The sequence below is a fragment of the Watersipora subatra genome, chromosome 1, assembly GCF_963576615.1.
Source record: "Watersipora subatra chromosome 1, tzWatSuba1.1, whole genome shotgun sequence".
Lineage (NCBI taxonomy): Eukaryota > Metazoa > Bryozoa > Gymnolaemata > Cheilostomatida > Watersiporidae > Watersipora > Watersipora subatra.
This window is the reverse complement of record NC_088708.1, coordinates 13,404,963-13,425,946: the sequence shown is the minus strand read 5'-3', so window position 1 is coordinate 13,425,946 and position 20,984 is coordinate 13,404,963. Positions and strand designations below refer to the sequence as shown.

At 37.4% G+C, this 20,984-nt stretch overlaps 3 protein-coding genes across 3 annotated transcripts; 1 reads left to right on the top strand and 2 right to left on the bottom strand.

The window, feature by feature from the left end:
* Positions 1–392: 392 nt before the first annotated feature.
* On the bottom strand, positions 393–1,877 carry LOC137402183 (G-protein coupled receptor daf-37-like). Its single transcript, XM_068088705.1, has one exon. It carries the CDS (start codon positions 1,875–1,877, stop codon positions 393–395), a length of 1,485 nt encoding a protein of 494 aa, XP_067944806.1.
* Positions 1,878–5,089: 3,212 nt separating this feature from the next.
* LOC137404867 (FMRFamide receptor-like) lies at positions 5,090–7,303 on the bottom strand. Its single transcript, XM_068091096.1, has 2 exons — positions 7,161–7,303; positions 5,090–6,767 (listed from the first exon to the last, which is right to left on the bottom strand). Exon 2 carries the CDS (start codon positions 6,748–6,750, stop codon positions 5,266–5,268), a length of 1,485 nt encoding a protein of 494 aa, XP_067947197.1. The 5' UTR covers positions 6,751–6,767; positions 7,161–7,303; the 3' UTR covers positions 5,090–5,265.
* Positions 7,304–7,871: 568 nt separating this feature from the next.
* Positions 7,872–20,321, top strand: LOC137404876 (alpha-amylase 4N-like). The gene is made up of 11 exons (XM_068091105.1): positions 7,872–8,046; positions 9,610–9,849; positions 10,377–10,584; positions 12,560–12,738; positions 13,549–13,747; positions 14,266–14,440; positions 15,268–15,365; positions 17,440–17,589; positions 18,951–19,164; positions 19,541–19,723; positions 20,250–20,321. The coding sequence occupies exons 2-11, from the start codon at positions 9,730–9,732 to the stop codon at positions 20,311–20,313; spliced, it is 1,590 nt and encodes a 529-aa protein (XP_067947206.1). The 5' UTR covers positions 7,872–8,046; positions 9,610–9,729; the 3' UTR covers positions 20,314–20,321.
* The last annotated feature ends 663 nt before the right edge of the window (positions 20,322–20,984 follow it).

Genomic DNA, 20,984 nt, shown 5'->3' with positions numbered 1-20,984 from the left:
AATATCATAGAGTTATCTGATCATAACTGGAAGCATGATGGTGTTTGCCAATTAACTAGCATCTGCTGCATTATCCCCGCCTACTTTCTTTACTATCCCCCACCCCTGCAATAAACTTAGCCACTTGTGGTTCTTCTAGAGAATTTATTCTTGTTGAATGCACAATACTTCTGAATAATTCACTATTGCTGACTTAGAGCCCACCAGGAGTGAATTGAGTTATATTGTCAGAATACTACATTAAATATATCTTAAATATGTGTTTGCAATATAGCAAATGGTGTGATATCTAAAAATAAAAAGACTAATAATGAAGCATAGATGAACACCGAGAAAGAAAAACAATAAATTAATGGCAGACCATGTCTGTTAATCATTCTCCAGCTGAATGTTTATACATTAATTTCCTTGCTTGCACCCTTTTTGCTTAGTGTTATGAGACTAGAGTCGCTGATGGTGAATCTCTCTACATCGCATGGTGTTGCCAGACAAATTCCATCGCTCGAGGCTAGAGTACCAAATGATCTCTTTATCATAGACTGCTCTTGCGATGTCGTTTCTGATTGTTTAGTGATTTCTGATTCCTGCCAAGCATAGACTCCGTGCATTGTCTCATCGGGTGGGCAGCCTTTGGTGGAAAGAGCTGAGCTGACTGTCGAACTGCTACGATGTGAAAACTGTCTGCTGAGAGCTCTCACAATTAGCTGGCTCTTGTGCAAGCATGGTCTCAAGAACTGGACTGAGAACTCTCCTCGAAACTTAGGACTCAATCCATAATATAGAAGAATGTTCATGGCAGAGTTTAGTATGACAAGAAAGTTTGCGACCTCTGTGAAGATTAGCATACGGCTGTAACCAAACTCACCGATGCTCGACTCATTAAACGTCATAGTTCGGATTGTGTGGGCGATCAGAGCTGGCATTTGACATATGAGAAAGATTGTCACGACAGCGACCAACATCAATGTGGTGTCATTGCGGTGGTTGCATGTTTTTCCTAAGCTCAGTCGCTTGCCGGTCGTTTTAGACTGTTTGACGGTCGCTATAAGCCTAAAGTTGAGCGCAGATAAAATAATCCAAGGCAAAGCAAACACAAAAATCAGATAAGTCCAAAAGTCTACAAATGTCGAATAAAATCTGCTGTCTGCGAACTCACGCCGGTTACGGAGCACATACTTCTTCTCCGCTAAAAACTGAACGGTGGTTTGGTATTCGAAATACTTGGGCAGGTTGTAGAGAGTACCTGCGAGGCACAGAGACAGAACTTGAATAATTGCGTTTTTTCGGTTGCAAAATTGGATTCCCTTGAAAGGATGGCAAATCATCACATATCGGTCAACTGTGAAAGCGACTACCAACCAAATTGAGGTTGTCTGAAACAGATTTACTGATGCATTAACAAAGGAGAACATGTACGAGTGGAAGTTTTCCACTGACAGCGAAATCGAAGCTGAAGATCTGACAATATCATAAAGACTGAAGTAGCCGGCGAAGATGAGGAGACAAGTGTCAGACACAGCGAGTGCCAGCAGGTAGGTGTTGGTGCTTGAAGAATAAATCTTCTTGCGTAGGATAGCGGTTGCCAAGGCATTGCCAACACACCCTAATACGCAAACGGTTAAACCTGTGATTCCAGTTAGATAATACTGCGTCTGCAGAACCACGTCATTCTTCGAGTCTGGAATAATACTGTTTGGATTCTCACAAAACCTCTTTAGCAAAGTTGCTTGTGTGATGTTTGTTGTATTTGTAAGAGTTTCCCCCTCCAATTTTCGACAGTTCTTTTCGTAAATCCTTAAAGCCTCTCCACTCATCGCCTCAGGCTCCGCATAACTGCCTAGCGAAATAAGCAAGGCTGCCGTGAGACAGGCTCTCATGTCACTTGTAGACACCTGTCGCTGCTGTTAACTAGACAAAATGGTTACTCTTTTGACCAGACAGTAGCTTATACATGAATTTGAAATAGGCAGTAAATAATTTACAATAGACAGTGCTTTAGATATTGACATTGGCTTTTTTGTATGAGTTCACTTGTTTAATCATCCTTCTTTCACTTATGGCTGGATCACGGAGTGCTCCTATTTTAATTATAGGCCAGCTGAACTCCCATGTTGATTACGGGAAGGGGAGGGCAGTTGAACCCTTAAACATTTCCATATTGATTACTGGGGACAAGTTGAATCCTTGAACACTTCCATGTTGACTACGAGGGAGGTGAGGGTGGGGATGGAAGGGGGGGGGGGCAGTCGAACCCTTAAACACTCTCATATTGATTACTGGGGACCAGTTGAACCCTTGAACATTTCCATGTTGAGTACGGGGGAGATGGGTGGAATGGGGGGGGGCAGCCGAACCCTTAAATATTCCCATATTGACTACGGGGCGCGAGGTGGGGGGTAGGGGATGGAAGAAGGGGGATGGAAGGGGAGGGAGAAGGCAGTCGAACCCTTAAACACACCCATATTGATTACTGGGGACCAGTTGAACCATTGAATGCTTCAATGTTGAGTACGGGGGAGATTAGCGGAAGGGGGGGAAGTCGAACCCTTAAACACTTTCATGTTGACTACGAGGCGTGGGGTGGGGAGTAGGGGGATGGAAAAAGGGTTATGGAAGGAGGGGGGCAGTTGAACCCTTAAACACTCCCATATTGATTACTGGGGACAAGTTGAACTATTGAAGCCAGTGACATGTTTCAATTAGAATGTAGCCAAAGTTTAAATAGGCAGACAGATAAATAGACATTAACTTCATTCTCATTGATCAATGTCTGCAAGGACATTAGAAAATACGCTGCAAAAAAGAAAATTGGTAATATTTGAAGGAAAAACTCTTTTTGCACCTAACTTTTTGCCCAACTTCTATATAGGTGAAATATCCTGCTTTAATGGATGGCTTTTTGGTTGAGATATTTTAGCAGCATATTTTAAAAAATAAACGTCAAATAACACAGAGAGCTTTTGTAAACCAAGAATAGAAAGCCTATGATCGTATTCATCACAACTTTGTAAAATTACTTACTCTGAGACAGTTTTTGTAGTCTCTCCAGCCTCATTTTATCGCGGTTCAAACTACTATATTACGGCCAACGTAATAGTCGAAATTTCTTTAGGAGTAAAGTCATAATAACGTTATGTAGTTGATAGAATTGTCTATGCCAACAGTTGGAAGTCTCACAAATGCAGGATATTAATACTATCGGCTTTAACACGAGAAGCGAAACTGTCATCCGATAAACGTTCATAAGTTCTTTAGTTCCTTGGGGATTACGGTTTTTGTTTGCAAACTGTTAAATGCTGAGTGTGTAAATCTGCGAGTAGTTTGAATGTAAGGGGTTGTAATACAAAAGCCATAATGCATGCTCGGGAACGTCAGCCAAACTCTCTAGCATTCCTGTCAGAGTTTTTCACAATTATTTTGTGAAGGCCTCTGTTCCTATGTGATTCAGGGTGAACACACTTTAACCAGGAGATGTTGAAAGGAGCAGGTGCTAGTTTCCTGCGGTCATCATATCTCACATGACTGACTTCCTGTCAGATATTTAAAAGTTCATTATTAGCACACATGACCCTGTGTTGATGACAGTCGTAGTATATACACAGAGCATTCCAAGAAATATTTCTACTTCATCCATAGCAAATAGCAGTCTCCAATAATATTTATGGTGAAAACAAACATCTCATGCATAAAACCAATAATGCCTTGTAAATACCAAATATCGTGTCCTTTCTATAAGTTTAACATTTAAAAGTTTTTCATCGCAAGATTTGTAAGCTGTCAACTCTATGCTATTTATTGTACACTTTTTATATTAACTAGTACCCTGGCAGTCTAGTGTCCTGTAAGAGATCGTCAGGTGTGCCAATAAGGCACAGAGAATAACTATGCACACAAGTATTCGTAAGGAAGGCATTGCTAGAGGGCTAGGTGGCCACCTAGCTGAATGCCATGAGTTTGAATCCTGTATATAGCCATAATTCCAACCTGTAACTGCAGTAGCTGTGAGCAGGCTGACAGACACGTTCCTTATTATAATGAAGATTATTTTGTGAGATTTGTATCTAGTAACAACTGTCATGCAGAAGGTATCGAGAAAATAGCTTTTAATTCATGTATTTTATGAGCTCACACCACATATGGTATGGTGTGAGCTACTAAACCAAAGAAAGGGGTCGATTCAGAAAAGCATTTACATATGTATAGCTTCTTTTATGAGTCAGTCATATGACACCGGAGTTGATACAGTACACATCAGCAACATCAGCACGTAGTTCTGCATGAACTTGAAAAGTTCAAGCCTCACGCTGTTTATCTGAGCATTCATCTATGCATCTCGCATGCTGACCTACACATTGTCTTTTATGTAGTGACTGGTATGTCGTGCTAAGCATGTCCTTATTGTACTTTATGTAGTGACTGGTATGTCGTGCTAAGCATGTCCTTATTGTACTTTATGTAGTGACTGGTATGTCGTGCTAAGCATGTCCTTATTGTACTTTATGTAGTGACTGGTATGTCGTGCTAAGCATGTCCTTATTGTACTTTATGTAGTGACTGGTATGTCGTGCTAAGCATGTCCTTATTGTACTTTTGAATGGCAGCAGCCACTATAGTTTGTCTAAAATTCCTAAAGCCGTTTTGAAATGAGGTAATAGTTTTAATCAATGAGAACCAATAACATAATTTTTTATACTATCACATAGTACTATTATACTATCACATAGTACTATTATACTATCACATAGTACTATTATACTATCACATAGTACTATTATACTATCACATAGTACTATTATACTATCACATAGTACTATTATACTATCACATAGTACTATTATACTATCACATAGTACTATTATACTATCACATAGTACTATTATACTATCACATAGTACTATTATACTATCGCATAGTACTATTATACTATCGCATAGTACTATTATACTATCACATAGTACTATTATACTATCACATAGTACTATTATACTATCACATAGTAATTAAGGCACTACATATCAGCGGATCTTTTTAACTTTGATAAATAAAGTTTTGCTTTTAAGAACTTCAGCTTTGACATACAGAATAATAGACAAACATGTATTTATCTCACTAAACCAATGTGCCAAAAATAGCAAAACGTTACAAAAATACAATAAGGTTTTCATAACCTTCCTTGGCAGGAACATGATTAAAGAGGTGAACGACTACACATGACAAGCAATCGGACAAGTACCACCATTCTTTTAACAAGGTGCTATCACAAGTTTAAACATTTGCAGGGCGTGACTTCTTGCTAATACCACTATATTTGCTCGCGCCGTTACTCTGTAAGTTTATATTTTGTGTATCTCTGTTCAAGTGCAGAAGTTCTTGAGCGAGCTCTTGCGTTACGAGTTGTCTTTCATCGCAAGATATCTGAATGTTGAAAGTTTTTGCTTCTCTAGAAGAAACAAAAGATTTCGTCTTATTCTGCGAGGCCATCTCCATGTCGATTGCCGTCTGATTCATGCAGAGAGCTGGGCACGTTTCTAACTTGCTCTCGTTGTATGATAATTTTTGACTGAAGGTTGCTACTAACAGCTTTCCTCCTCGCACACACGGGCTCAAAAACTTGAGTGTAACCGCTGCACGAAACTTGGGGCTGAACATGTAGTAGAGGAGGAAGTTTATAGCCGAGTTTAAAATAACGAGAAAGTTGGATATTTCCAAGATGATACGAAAGTGGTCGTACTCGGCTCCACCTTTGATGAACCTGTCAGTATTCGATGCATAGATGGTGTTAGAAACAAGAGCTGGCAACTGACAGACAAGGAAGACAACGACTACTGCCACAAGCATAAGCGTTGTGTCGTTGCGATGGTTGCATGTTTTGCCCCAACTCATCCTTCTCCCCATTAATCTTGACCTCTTGACCGCCATAATTAGCCGAACATTGAGCACTGTTAGAGCCAGACAAGGCAATACAAATATAAATATCGAATAAGCCCATAAATGAACAATTTTTAAATATAGGTCGTTGCCCCCTAATTCGGTCAGCACCCTTCCGATGTACTTCTTATCATCCTCGAGCAGTACCTCAGTTTTAGATTCGAAAAAAAGGGGAAGGTTGTAGAGCACTCCAACTATGTAAAGACACACAACTACAATGCTCGCTCGTTTCCGGGTGCAAAACTTACTTCCCTGAAAGGGATGACAAATCATAATGTATCTGTCAACAGTAAATGCAACCATAAGCCATATTGATATCGTCTGGAATATGTTAACTATGGGCACGATATAAGGGTAAGTATATGCCTCAGGAATTATCTCCCCCGTTGCGGATAGAGAAGAGCTGTTATCAACAATATCATTGAGACTAATCAGCAGGGCGCAAATGAGTAGGAACATGTCAGCGACAGCAAGGGCAAGCAGGTAAATATTTGTACTCCAGGTGTACATCTTGTCAAGCAATATGATGATAGACAATAGATTGCCCATGCATCCCAGCAAGCAAACAACGAAACTGGCGATTCCATTTAAGTAGTGCTGTAATTGATGCAGTAATTCATTTGAGTCTTTCGTAATCATGCCGACATAACCGTCAACATCGCCGCAGATGTCATGAAGGTTACCAAAGCTTTTCCCCGCACCAAGAGCAATTGAGCCATTTAGACGCGTAAAATTGAGGCTAATCATGTCTGCTGCAGCCATAACCTGAGAATCCTCACAGAGGTCCTTCAGCGCAATGTCCAAGTTATCTTTAATATCCATTTAGCTGGCCTGGTCGTCTGAAACATAATTTGCACAGTCGAAGACTTCTGCACTAACCAAACATTTTTGTCCTAAGGCTTTCGTAAATTCTAAATATTATACTTTTACTGTCCTTTTCTAGTAACTAGTAACAATTTAATATCTGTTAACTTATTATTATAATATCTTTTTCTCTTGCAGACTGAAAACGAAGGCAATATTTTATTGCTATATTAACTTAAAGTTCTCTTCATTCTAACAATGTATTTTTATAGTTATATCTTTTAAATAACATGATATTTAAAAGCAGGAAATTTCATAAAATTAGTTACTAAGTTAAAAAGAGCAAATCAGTTTGTAGAATTTGAAGAAATTTTCAAATGCTCTGCAGTAGAGTTTTAAGTATAGATATAGTTTACATTTATACTAACCGTATGTTCACATCAGATTATGCATATATATCCAGCAAAGCACTGTAGAGATAAGTTGGTTGGTGAACTGCAAATATGTTGACAGAATAGCCACACACACATGATCACCAACAAAGCATGTAGTAGCTATAATGCTGCCTTCTCATTAGACGCCTGGACAAGAAATGACATAGGCTAACGTGATTGATTTGTGCGCTGACATTGCAGCGCTATATCGGGTGTTATAGCTACTATATCACTAATAGCCACCACAAAAGCAACTTTGCAGCTTATAATAAGTCTGTTGAGTTAGTTTGTTTCAATTTTGCTGTCGAGCAAGCCACTCAGTTATATTACCTTTGTTGGTGACATCAGTGTTTACTTGTGATGTGAAAATAACTTAAGTTAGGCATTGTCTGTTGCATAATCTTATTCGTTTTAACTTCTAACTCAAGTTAATGCGAGAGCAAGGTCAAGGTCACGTAGGCGCGCAAGTCCTTAATACTGCTCATTGCCTACAGTATTTTTCGAAGTAATTTGTGTGAACCCAAAGCATGGTTTAGATGATGAACATCTGCTTTGGTTCCAAATTCAAGAACCCAAGAAGGACCATAAAGCTCCCTCTTCCCTACTTGAATGACACTTTGTGAATCTTACGACTGATACGATGATATATAAACATGAGGTTTGGCTGCTACTGTTAGTAGGCGCAGCCATGGCAGCCAGAGATATATTTGCGACATTTTTATGCCTCTGCACTGCTGGTATTGTCATAGCTCAATATCGTCCTAACTGCGCTGACGGCAGAAATGGACAGGTTATCGTGCATCTTTTTTCATGGCAATGGACTGATATAGCTGCTGAGTGTGAAAATGTTCTTGGACCAAAGGGATTTTGTGGAGTGCAGGTCTGTAAATAAACAGTCAATAAAGCCACTTCGTAGAAGCTGGAGTTGTTATTTATGATGTCGTATTTTATATTTCTTCAGGGTATTGTCTGATGTACAATCCACAGGATTGGTACAAGGTCTGGTATCACACCTATTGTATAATTCATAGAATTGGTACAAGGTCTGGTATCACACCTATAATTGTATAATCCATAGGATTGGTACAAGGTCTGATATCACACCTATTGTATAATCCATAGGATTGGTAGAAGGTCTGGTATCACACCTATTGTATAATCCATAGGATTGGTAGAAGGTCTGGTATCACACCTATTGTATAATCCATAGGATTGGTAGAAGGTCTGGTATCACACCTATTGTATAATCCACAGGATTGGTACAAAGTCAGATATTTGAGTAACCCATTGTTAGTTTATGTCTGTTGTAAAATAAGATCTATAATTCAGTACAAAATAAGGCCAATAGAGTTTTACAAAGGTTTAAATAATGCTCCTTGTGCTTAAAGTTGTATATCTGTGTACATAAGGAAGTACCTAAAATTAAAAATGTGTGGAGAGGAGATTGCGAATTGAAGGAAAAAAAGGGTTAGAAAAGAGAAAGAGGGAGATGTAGATGGAGAAGGAGAGAGATGTAGATAGAGAAGGAAAGAGATGTAGATAGAGAAGGAAAGAGATGTAGATGGAGAAGGAGAGAGATGTAGATGGAGAAGGAGAGAGATGTAGATAGAGAAGGAAAGAGATGTAGATAGAGAAGGAAAGAGATGTAGATGGAGAAGGAGAGAGATGTAGATGGAGAGAGATGTAGATAGAGAAGGAAAGAGATGTAGATAGAGAAGGAAAGAGATGTAGATGGAGAAGGAGAGAGATGTAGATAGAGAAGGAAAGAGATGTAGATGAAGAAGGAGAGAGATGTAGATGGAGAAGGAGAGAGATGTAGATAGAGAAGGAGAGAGATGTAGATGGAGAAGGAGAGAGATGTAGATGGAGAAGGAGAGAGATGTAGATGAAGAGGGAGAGAAATGGAAAGAAAAGGCAAAGAAAGATAATAAGGAACGACAAGGGAGAATAGAGCAGAAATGACAAAAAAGCAGAGTGTGCAAATGTATTCAACAAGATGAAATTATGACATGCTAAAGAACAAAAACAACAATTATAATTGTTGAGGCCAAATTCTATCGTGCTTGTCAATGTGATATTTTTTTATACACCAGTGAAATGCTACATAAGTTGGATATTATGGTTGTTGAAGTATTTTTAATTTTCTTTTAATTTTTTTATTATTTATGTGCTTAGTATCACAACGGAATGGACTTATTAGGGATAACATAGCTTAGTGCAAAGCAAACCTAGATCAGTCAAACTAAGTTACAGACCTATTCGAAACTGGTCATTAGGAGATGTTAAATGATTCTTGATTTACAATCTTTTATCAGAACTCGAAATCCCAAAGATCAATTTTGTTATTTCATGATTTGAGCTATCAAATACTACCTGTCACTTCATAAGAAGTATATTTATAGAGCCATCCAAATTTTATTCAAAAAATTTATAATACTTCAAGGTTTCTCCTCCGAACGAGCACCGGATTGTCACTGAACCGAACAGGCCCTGGTGGGAGCGATACCAACCAATCAGCTGGAAGTTGGATAGCGCCTCAGGCAGCAGAGCACAATTCATCGATATGGTACAACGATGCAATGCGGCAGGTGTGCGAATCTACATAGACGCTGTCATCAACCATATGGCAGGCATAGACTCAGGTTCAGGACATGGCACAGGTGGAAGTTATTACAACACACAGGTTAAAGACTAAGTTTCAGTATATAGTTTCTAATGCTAATGTTTCATACTAATAATAGCTCTATGCGGTGTTTGACAGGTTGGGAGAGCATCTTTGTTTATTTGAACGCACTTAGTAACTCGTTTGAAAAATGTTGATGGTTGGTTTTCAGAAATCGGGATGTCTGTAGAAACTTTCCAACTATCTATTTTGTCTCCAAAATATCATCTTTTAAATACAAATGAGTTGATAATTCTGCTTACTGAGTCAGCATCAAACCATCTCTTGGTCTTTTCTGCTTTACGCTACCTTTATAGAGGCATATCTTTTGGAAAGTATAGATTTCTAACACAAAGACTGTTGAGCTGGATTGTTTCTCTTACAAGTCTTTTAAAAGCAGTTTATGATAACGTTTTCTAATTGCGTGTTCTCTTATTAAATCAGGTGCTGCAGACACCTGCAGACCATAAAGAACAATCACGAAGTGCAAATACTTGCATTTAAGTGTGCATCTCTTTATAGGTTCTCTTGCTCGTTTGTTTCTGTAGGCCATGCAGTTTGATGGTGTTCCTTTTGGACCACTCGACTTTGGCACATCGTGCAGCACAGCAAGTGGAAACATTGAGAATTATGGCGACGCAAATCAGGTGCGAAATTGTCGACTTCTTGGTCTACTCGATCTTGCAGGAGGATCTGATTACGTGAGGCAGAAATTGGCTGACTACTTCAATGACATGCTAGATATCGGCATTGACGGTGTGTGACTTTGTGGCCTGTTGGGTGTGCTTAAGTAGCGCCGTAGATGCAGCTAATTTTCTTCCATAGTGCTTCACAAATCAATATGGCCAGATAATGTCGATCCTATGATCGCCTCAATAGGTCATGTTTAATTAAAAGAAGATCATTGACATAGCTAAGAGATAAGGCAATGAGCCTAAAGAGTCATTTTGCTAGCGAACCTGATCTCCAGTGTAATGCATGTAATTTATAGGATTTGCTAGGTGTTTGACTTCTTTAGTGGTATTTATTGCATGAATCCTATCAGCTTAACATTTATTGGCTTCATAATAGATCATTTAATTTTTTTACAAATATTAATACTAAACAAGTTTACGAAGGAGAAGTGCTGGTAATATAAGATAAACCTTTAGAGCTAGAGATAAGCTAGAGACCTTTAGATGAGCCTTTGTAGCTGAGCTATTGCTTGTACGCGACCTTCTTACAAAAATACCAGCATGATTCTTAAAAAGTTTATAACTTTATATAGTGTGATATTATATAATGTGATATGTTGTGATGTAATATGACATAATGTAGTTCAACATAGTATAGCATAAAATTTTATCTTTCAGCATAGTATGGTATAATACGATATAATATGTTATGTAATATGATATAATACATTACAACATAAAATAATATTATATGATATAATATGATATGGCATAATATAGTATAAAATAATATGATACGATATAATATGATAAGGCATAATATAGTATAAAATAATATGATACAACAATATAATATAAAATAATATGATAAGTATAAAATTAAGTAATATATTATAATGCATCATAATATAATATATTAGAACTCAGTTCTTTGAAATAAATTGGAGAGCTCCACCACAATTTTGAGTTTCAGAATTAACTTTTTTTATTGTTTTAATAGCTAAACTAGAAAATATGAATTATTTACAAAAACAACCACAAAAATGAATACAAACTATGTCAGCAAATTCCTTTTGGACAAAGAGAATGGTTTTCACTAAAAAGCTCTTATAAGTATGAGAAAGAATACAAAATCCGTATGATGCCTTAGCTTGCTATTGACCTTGACAGGATTTAGAATTGATGCAGCCAAACACATGTGGCCGGGAGATATTGCAGGTGTGCTAGACAGGACCGGCAGCTCTATGCATGGTGGAGCAGCATACGTTTATCAGGAAGTTATCGACCTCTATGGCAGTGAGCCAATCAAATCCACCGATTACACTCACATCGGATCTGTTACCGAGTTCAAATACGGTTGGTAGCTGATTGTTCTCATTCATGCCAAAGCCTTAAACTGTACATGGATGTTTGGAAGTGTACGAGAGTGCACTATGTGCATACACCTATGTCTAGGACTTTCTGGCACAGATGACTTTTTAGCACCGATCTTTTTATACCAAAAAATTATTAATGCTTCTATACAGTAAATAAAAAACATGGTAATAATAACAATAAAATACAAAAAACATCATTTTATTTATGAAACTTCACATATAATGCCTTTTTCTTCAAAATACATCAAACCATTCACATCACCAAAATTTGATTGAAGGATCTAGTGAACTATATCTGTTAAATACGTAAATGTAGCTGTTATGTACAAATTATTCTCTTCTACTTTTACTTCAGATTTTTTGAGGCGTAAGTCACAACAAAAGATAAATTCTGAACTTTTAATTTGCACCATAAAGGCTACGGCAGAAATCATTTCGCCAAAAAGTCCTGTGACAGAACGTCTGTGCCAAGTCTCATTTCATATACACCAACATACACCATCTCAGACACAGTGTTCATACACCATCTTTGCTATATTTTTCTTTGCTATGAGTTTCTTCCATTGATCCAGTTGATCAAGGTGTCAGCCGTTTTTATTCCAGCAAGCTGGCACAACAACAGTAGTGGCTCAGAATCAGCGTGTCTGCTAATGACAGTTTAGCTGCAAATATGTTTGACAGGTTTGAAGATGGGCGAAATATTTAAGAATTCTGAAGTGGCTCTCACACATCTGCAAACATTCGGCAGTTCATGGGGAATGCTTCCAAGTGAAAATTCTTTGGTCTTTGTTGATAACCATGATAATCAAAGGGGGCATGGTGGTGCATCACAGAAAATCATCACATATAAGCAATCAAGGGTATGTGAACCTCTGAGCTGTAGAAATCCTCCTTTATACAAGTTTTTAGTAGCCGTCAGAACCATCACAACAAACACTGAAGTCTAGAAGCTACTTCAATGACAAAGATTCTATACTCTATTGTCGTAAGGTAGAACAGAGTGTTGTATAGGATTACAGGAACATTAATGTGGGAGCAGAGACGTACTCCCACATGCTCTTGATGTGGGAGCAGAGACCTGCTCCCACATGCTCACAATGTGGGAGCAGAGACGCAAATGTGTTGCTTGAAAAGTTGAAAAATGGCAATAGATTTTAAAAAATTGTTTGAAAAAGAGCTGACAAACAATATTCACGTGTCTTTGCAATTTACTTTGAAGAATTTAAAGTTGATGCAGCAGTACAAAACAAAGGTCATCTCAATCCTTTTTATTTCCTAAAAAAACTAAAAGAGAAGACATCAGCATGGGTTAATTTGAAAGACTGATGAGTCGTACCAGCTGCTCTTTTGTGTAGTGCACCAGGTACCGTTAGAAAAAAATTGGATGAATTGCAAGCAGTTGAGTAGCCATAAAAAATAATGGTTTTAAGATAAACTCTCTGTCATTGGCATATGATTCCATGAATGTTGTAAATCTTCTTTTGAGATCGTTGTTGATGCCTTTTTCAAGAAGAGAGATGAAAGATAAAACTAGTATTAGGGTCAAGGTTAAGACCGAGCACCGAGAACAGAGAATATGGAGGATGGCGGGTTCATTCGTTTATACTTTGTTATCCTCTGAAGGAACTATTATTCTCATCAGATTAACTGCAACGCACATTCTGTTTAAGGCCTACAAGATGGCGGTCATATTCATGCTTTCGTGGCCATACGGGACACCTAGAGTAATGAGCAGCTATGACTTCTCCAATGACGGGACTGGTCCGCCAAGTGGTAGCCCAGGATCTAGAGGCACCTGTGAGAATGGTTGGATATGTGAGCATAGATGGAGGCAAATAACGAACATGGTTGAGTGGCGGAACCAGGCAGGTTAGTGCCCACACACCATGAAGTATTTTTTAATCTCTATAATGGTGCTGTGTTACACACTTTGATAGGTGTGTTAGTCTCCATTACAGTGCTGTGTTATACACTGCGGTAGGTGTGCTAGTCATATAATGGTGCTGTGCTACACACTGTGCAAGGTGTGTTAGCCTAATATAACAGTGTTGTGTTATACACTGTGGTAGGTGTGTTAGTCTACTATAACAATGTTGTGTTATACACTGTTGTAGGAGTGTTAGTCTACTATAACAGGGTTGTATTATACAGTGTGGTAGGTGTAAGTGTGTTTATAACAGTCCTGTGTTGTAAGCTCTAATAGCCCAATAGGTGTAGCCAAATACAGAATTTCATTGAGTAGTCTTTACTGTAAAGTCAGATCTGACAATGGGAAGAACGCAAGTATTATTACACAGATTTACAACTCCAAATGCATGGGCTGCTATCAAAATACTTGCTTTCGCTAAGCAGTGTCACAACTGTAATAAAAACACATTGAATATTAGGTTCTGCCGGAGTGGAGAACTGGTGGTCTAATGGCAACAACCAGATAGCCTACAGCAGAGGTTCGAGTTCCTTCATAGCATTAAATAAGAACGACGGTTACATGAACGAATGGCTGACCACAGGCCTTCCTGCAGGCACTTACTGTGACATCATCAGCGGCGGTGTAGAATCAGGGTAATGTTGCATTAATGTTTCTTCACTAAGAATAAAAACTTTCAACACTTCTGCGCATTTAGACATTTGGTAGAAACATGATGGTAAAAGTGAGCCTCTTGGAAGAACCGAGGTAAGGTGTCATGTCTTGTCAGTGTCAGCTGCTATGAGATGTTACAACCTTATGCCTCATCCATGGTATGTATAAAATTATTATATTATAATAGGTATGTTATTACCTTATTATACTATATTATTATATTATTGTATTCCATTATTATTTTAATATATATTATAATATATTATATTTGTTTACTATTATATTATTTATATTATATTATTATACTACAAATTATTTTATTATATCATATTATTATAGTATATTATTATATTACATTATCACTTTACTATATTACATCTTTATATTATGTTATTATATTAAATTAATATATTATGTTGTTAAATTATTATCTTACATTATTATATTATATTACATTATTATTTTACACTATCCTATTATACTATTATATTATATTTAATTAGTATATTAGTCCTCATCTAATTCAGGCCAATTTTGTAGCTGAATGCTCTGCATGTCACCAACCTACATGTTGAGACCAGGTTTAGAGCTTTTGTAGCTTGCCCATGATAAACATTTCTTATATAATACTACTGATAACTCCTTGTCAACTGAATACGTACGTAATCGGAACATACCATGATAGCTTGACCAAAGTATTGCAATTATATAAGTGCAACATGGACTTTTTTTGTTTAAAGCAGACACCTCCGAGACCCAAAAGTATTGAATGGTTGCAGACGGTATCTAGTCATGTATTTCATTGCAGTGGATGCTCAGGGAAATCAGTCATTGTACACGCAGACTCTACGGCAAGCATAGAAATAGATGGAGATTCTGAGGACCCAATTGTTGCCTTTCATATAGGTATGTTTAGCGCAAGATGACCCAAAGGTATTACAATATTCTTTCAAGTTACAGGGAACGCTCCATGACCACAAGGGGCTGGTTCAATACTGAGGTACAATACATAATGCATTAGTAAGCTGTTTATATTATGGTTTGTAGTTTCTAGCTCAGATGTATTTTAATGAACTAATTTGGTAAAGCGTCAAATTAAGATTCAACAATTTGCCAACCGCATTGCAGAACTGCCTAGTAATAAGACTATGGAGATGTAATAGGAGATTGTCACATAAATTAATTATAATCGCATTGAATAAGCTCGAGTTGAAATTATAGGGCTCATTAGACAGTAGTAGTTGACCATTATGTCAGATGTTAATATTGCTGCCGGGCGCTTTTATTGACCGAGGCTGATTAATAAGGATACAGGTGTACTGTATATATATATATATATATATAAAGGACAAAATACTTGGATAGCAGTCAGATTTTCAGTGACTATTAGTTAAGTATTTTGTATATACATGTATATACAGTAAAACTTCTGAAAAGTCAAATTTGGTATCAGTATTTTGAAAGTACGAAAGTAATTTTTATCAGGGTAGTGACCTAATTACGACAAAATCATAACTATGCCCACCGACACCCAGTTGTAAAATGCATTGCAGTGATTTTTTGGCTGTATGACTGTTTAGTTGCACTAGCAGTGCAATAGCAGTAGTACGCACATCACAGCCATGCAGTATAATTGGATTGTGTACTGATACTACTTCGTAGGGTGCGATACGCATGCAGTACAACTATTTCTAATGCGCAGTAAGCTGTATTGACACAGTTGCAGTATTGCCTACTGCGCAGTTTGCAGCGCTGGATGCAGTGGAAGTGTTAGTAGTGCCCATATCACAGCGCTAGATCCAGTTGGAACTTTTGCATAACACTGTATGTACATGCACGGCACATTTTCACAAAAACTCATCACGGAATCAAGTATTGAGTTGACTTTGACGCAGCCACGACGCAATTGCAAGATCTGAATACTGCTCAGACTTGAGTATGAGTGGGCAAACATATTGATCGCAATTAGCATTTTGCATATGATTGAAATGAAAATATGTTATGGTTTCAAGATATAATATTATTGACAATATAATACCAGGAGTACAATTTCATCGGAATGATGATAATGCCTGACTCCCTATTCCGAAATGATATGGGAGTCACAGTACAAGTTTATGAACTTGCTAAGCATAGCATCTGGCAGTTTTGTGCAATGCATTACATATGTTTGGAAGGTAAGCAGTATCAGTTGGTCCACAGTATTAAGGCGCAGTTGCATGCGCATGCAGTTTCAAATTTTGAAGAATGCGTACTCGCAGTATGAATAAATTGCTGAGTTTGAGGTAATGCGTTGTGAAAGTAAAACCAAAATAGATCGAAGTGAGTAGTAGATTGCAGTAAGAGCGCAGTAGCAGTAAATGTCCACTGCACATTAGCAAGTTGTAATACGCTGCAAAATTACTGTGCACTTCGATGATGCAGCGCGGTTCTAATGCGACACAGCCCCGTATTGTATATATATAGACTAAAACTTGACTAAAAGTAGAAGTTTCCTTCATTACAAATCTGTTCCACGATGTCACTCATCAGGACACCTGGCGAGCAACATCGCAAAACAGATTTGCAGTGAAGATAAATTAGACTTTAGAAAAGTTTTAGTCTAAACAATTACTCCACTTATAACTACTAGTGTAGAGTTCTTCTGCAGCTTTGAATTTTACTTTAACTTTTTTATGTTTAGTCATATATATATTACTTTGAGACATGAACGTCAAATAACCAGCTGTTTATATATATATTTATACACATTTATCTACATATGTACATATGTATATCTGAGAACGCATGTGGTATTAACAGTGTTTATGTTCAATTCCATCTTAACATCGCTGTTAAGATGGAATCAGTTCTAATATGCACAAACACTACCAAATAGTTGCAGATAGTTTCATTACAGTTTCAGACCTGTCATTCATTACTATTTGTTTTAATAAATGAGCAACAGAGCGTTGATGAGAATGTTGTTGGTGGCTGACAGGATCGAAGGTAGATGGAAATGCGGTGAATCCACCTGATAGGAGCACCGCCAGACCAAGTGAACCTGTTATCCCACCTTCCGGCACACAGAGAACGATCGTATTCATTAAAAAGCAGACGAGTGTTGGACAAGATCTCTTCCTCCGAGGAGGTGATAGCAGTTACTTTAGAATTAAAAAGTAGTTCACTTTTTTAGTGGATTTGGCGGAATTATTTGTATGCTATTGGTTGTGGTTATTAGGTTATCGGATATTTTGTGAATCGCATTTTGATTTTTGACTTGAATCACATTGTGATGACTTCAGGGATGCATATTTCATTACTATTCACATGAATCATTACTGAATACTCATCACAGTAATCTGTGTAATTCACCTACTCTGACCTTTAACTCTTGACCCCCTAGACCACATACGTTGCGCTAGCTTTGCTTGTATTTATCTACAATACACCCAGTGAAGTTTAAGGTAACCGTCAATCAGTATTATTTTAAACACACTTTGGGGGACATGACTCCTAGTCTGACTAATGCTCCCCTTAGCTACAAGAGTGGATATACTGCAATGAAGGATTATTCTGCTTGCAATCTTGGACACACATAGCTAGTCAAGCTTACCCTGTTATTTACCACATAAAATGTTTTTTATGATTTGAAGCATAGTTTATCGGTCACCTACTAATCAGTCGCACTTTCGTAGAAAGTAGGATCTGTAAAAAACATTTAATTGGTGTTATAGAAATGATATGATTACGCTTCTGTCCCAACAGTAATATATTAACATCTATACAAACTGCTTTCTAACTAAAGTATGCACATTCAGCATTGTGACGGTTATTGATATTTGTGTTGGAGGATACGTCAACACAGACTTGACAGTTTAATATCTCAGTTAATATCGGCACTTGTATAGGAAGGCCTCTAACACTGATTTACGTAAGCATATTACATAAGGTTCTTTCAATACCGTAGAAAAAAGGCCTTTTTTTATTTACTAGAATGCCTAAGAAATAGGGAAATAAATGTATTTTGATACATTGACTTTTTTCAGCTCATTTTGCTATTATACATAAATCTTCCAACTTTAGCCTGCTGTAAATGCTAAAAACTAATAACACTAAATAAACACTAAATAGATTGTACAACCATGTAATTCTTATTCTATCATACATCTCAACATATAAAAATCCTTTGTCGTAAGACGGTAACATGCTATAGTAAGATTGTACTGTGAATTATTTTTATAGAAATTAGAAAATAAAATTGTGCCGAATGTTCACACTGAAGCCTATACAAAATGTTAGCACGGCATGAGGAAGGTAGTGGCCAGTGGGCACTACAAAGGCATAGCGGATAAGAAAGGTAATAAGGAAACAGCCAACATTCTTGTTTGTAAAATGCGTAGGAACGTCCGAAACCATTTTCTGTCAGCATCAAACAGTTTTAAAATTCCAGAAACTAAACATTTTCAGACTCACAAATATCTACAGCATTTTACTTTACTTGTATTACAGGCTGTTCCAGCTCCTGTACAATAGACATAGAGTATGTTCCTCGAAGTGGAGGACACTTTTCAAGCTACAACAGTTGGGCAGAAGGCGATACAGCCCTAGACTGGAGAGGTGCTGAACCAGGCCAAGGAAGCCATAATGGAGCAGCAGCTCAAGGCTCTCCAATGGTTTGGACTAGTAACCTTGCTTCAAGTACAGGCTATGTTAGTGAAAACACGTGAGTAGAAAATGACTAGACAGAACCATACGGTACAGCTTCTGTTGTTGTAAACTGCTTCACAGAGTACACATTAGGAACATGATACCATTTGCCGGAAAGTCACAACACTTTGAAAACGCCTTCAGAGAGGTATTACCGAAGAGTAGCCTCAGGTCGTAATGATATAGCGATTTATATACCTTAGACATCATGTTGGTCACTCAAATTGAAAAGCATATTGTTTTGTACACGCTCTTGAGGAAGGTCATCAAGCACGAATCGTTAACCGAGTCTAGTTTCTGGTCACCGAGCAGGACATTTTAACTCATTATTTAATGACATATCATTCATTATGCTATTCATGTATGTATACACCTATGTGTATGTTCGACAGCTATGGCGAACATTACTGGATGTGGGAAGTCTACATGAATTGTGATGAGACAGCGGATGGTTATTTTGAGGTTAAAGGATACATGAACGGTCAGTGGGAGACGGACATATCACAGACTAGATGCCAGGGACAGTTTGGCTCAGCCTCTGCACGACTGTTACAGTCCAATAACCATGTTGCCAGGTGAGACGATCAAAAAAATATTCGCTAAGTTTTGATATAAAAAGTATTTAGTAACAACTTTCATTTAGAACCTGTTGCTATATAGATCCTAACCCTCTGTGAGATCCACAGCTAAGTTTACTCACAATATAACATCTTTTAGCTTAAGAGTTCACTTTTTTAACAAAGGAGAAACAGCAAATACTTGTATGGTTGTATATAATACAACAGTGTATACATTTAAATAATACTGCTAACAACATGTGAATATATTGCTAAGTTTTTTTGTCAGTTACCCGATGAAGAATTTGGAAGTTTTTTTTTCAATGAAAAAAAGAGAACAGTGAGAAATAGTAAAAGCAGTAGGTGCAATGAGGACCGACATGCGCTGTAGCATGGCTAGTCATGGTGGTACCTGGTAGTCTTTTTTACTTCTTTTGGATGATGCAGAAATTGCAAGCTTGAAGCTAAACCATGCCATTGCACAGCCTTAGTATGTCCAACTGTCTTTTATGAGTATGCTACCCTCTTGCAATGCATGTTGTAGATGTGGGTCAAAGAATGTGTTTGAGTGGAACTCAAGCTCTTGCCGTACGGAGAGCCTCAATTAACAGATCACACTCAATTCATTACTGTGAGATTATTTGTTACAGACAACCTTACTAATAATATAGTATTGATGGGCACACTGACTTATTGTACTAGTACTTCTGCAATGTTGCAATTCATTCACAAACAACAGACCTTTTTTTCTTATGCATGCCAGAAACTATAGAACATTTTGGAGGATAATTATTCTTTCACTTTGATCATATTTTGTGACCAAAATTTCTGTTATTTTAAGGGCTTCGAAAATGCATATCATACTATGTTACGTGTATATGAGAACATTATTTGGATGTCAAATGTCAATTCGCCGAAGAGTATCTAAAAGGTGACAAGACACCTTAATGAATCCGCCAAAACAATTTTAGGTGAAATTCAGAGGCCACAGAATCAGTCCTAGTTTCTTAATGTGATTGGGAGAAATGATGCACAAACCTGTCCAATCTTTTTCAATCTTGACAGTAAGATGAATTTAAGCTTATTTCATTGTTCACTATAGTCAGTAATCATATCAAGCTTTTATGAACTAAATCAGTTACAAACACTTTTTAACAACTGTTACAATGGACAAGGAGAACACCAGGAATCTTACAGACAAAACCACTAATCAACCTGTCAACTATCACCAACAGAAATAACCAACGTGATTTAAAACATAGCTTGAGAGTTCAGACTT

Coding starts and splice junctions, on each gene's coding strand:
- LOC137402183 (XM_068088705.1), bottom strand. CDS start 1,877: ATGAGAGCCTGTCTCACGGCAGCCTTGCTTATTTCGCTAGGCAGTTAT.
- LOC137404867 (XM_068091096.1), bottom strand. CDS start 6,750: ATGGATATTAAAGATAACTTGGACATTGCGCTGAAGGACCTCTGTGAG.
- LOC137404876 (XM_068091105.1), top strand. CDS start 9,730: ATGGTACAACGATGCAATGCGGCAGGTGTGCGAATCTACATAGACGCT. Junction 12,739..13,548: donor TCACATATAAGCAATCAAGG/GTATGTGAACCT, acceptor ATTCTGTTTAAG/GCCTACAAGATGGCGGTCAT. Junction 17,590..18,950: donor AGATCTCTTCCTCCGAGGAG/GTGATAGCAGTT, acceptor CTTGTATTACAG/GCTGTTCCAGCTCCTGTACA.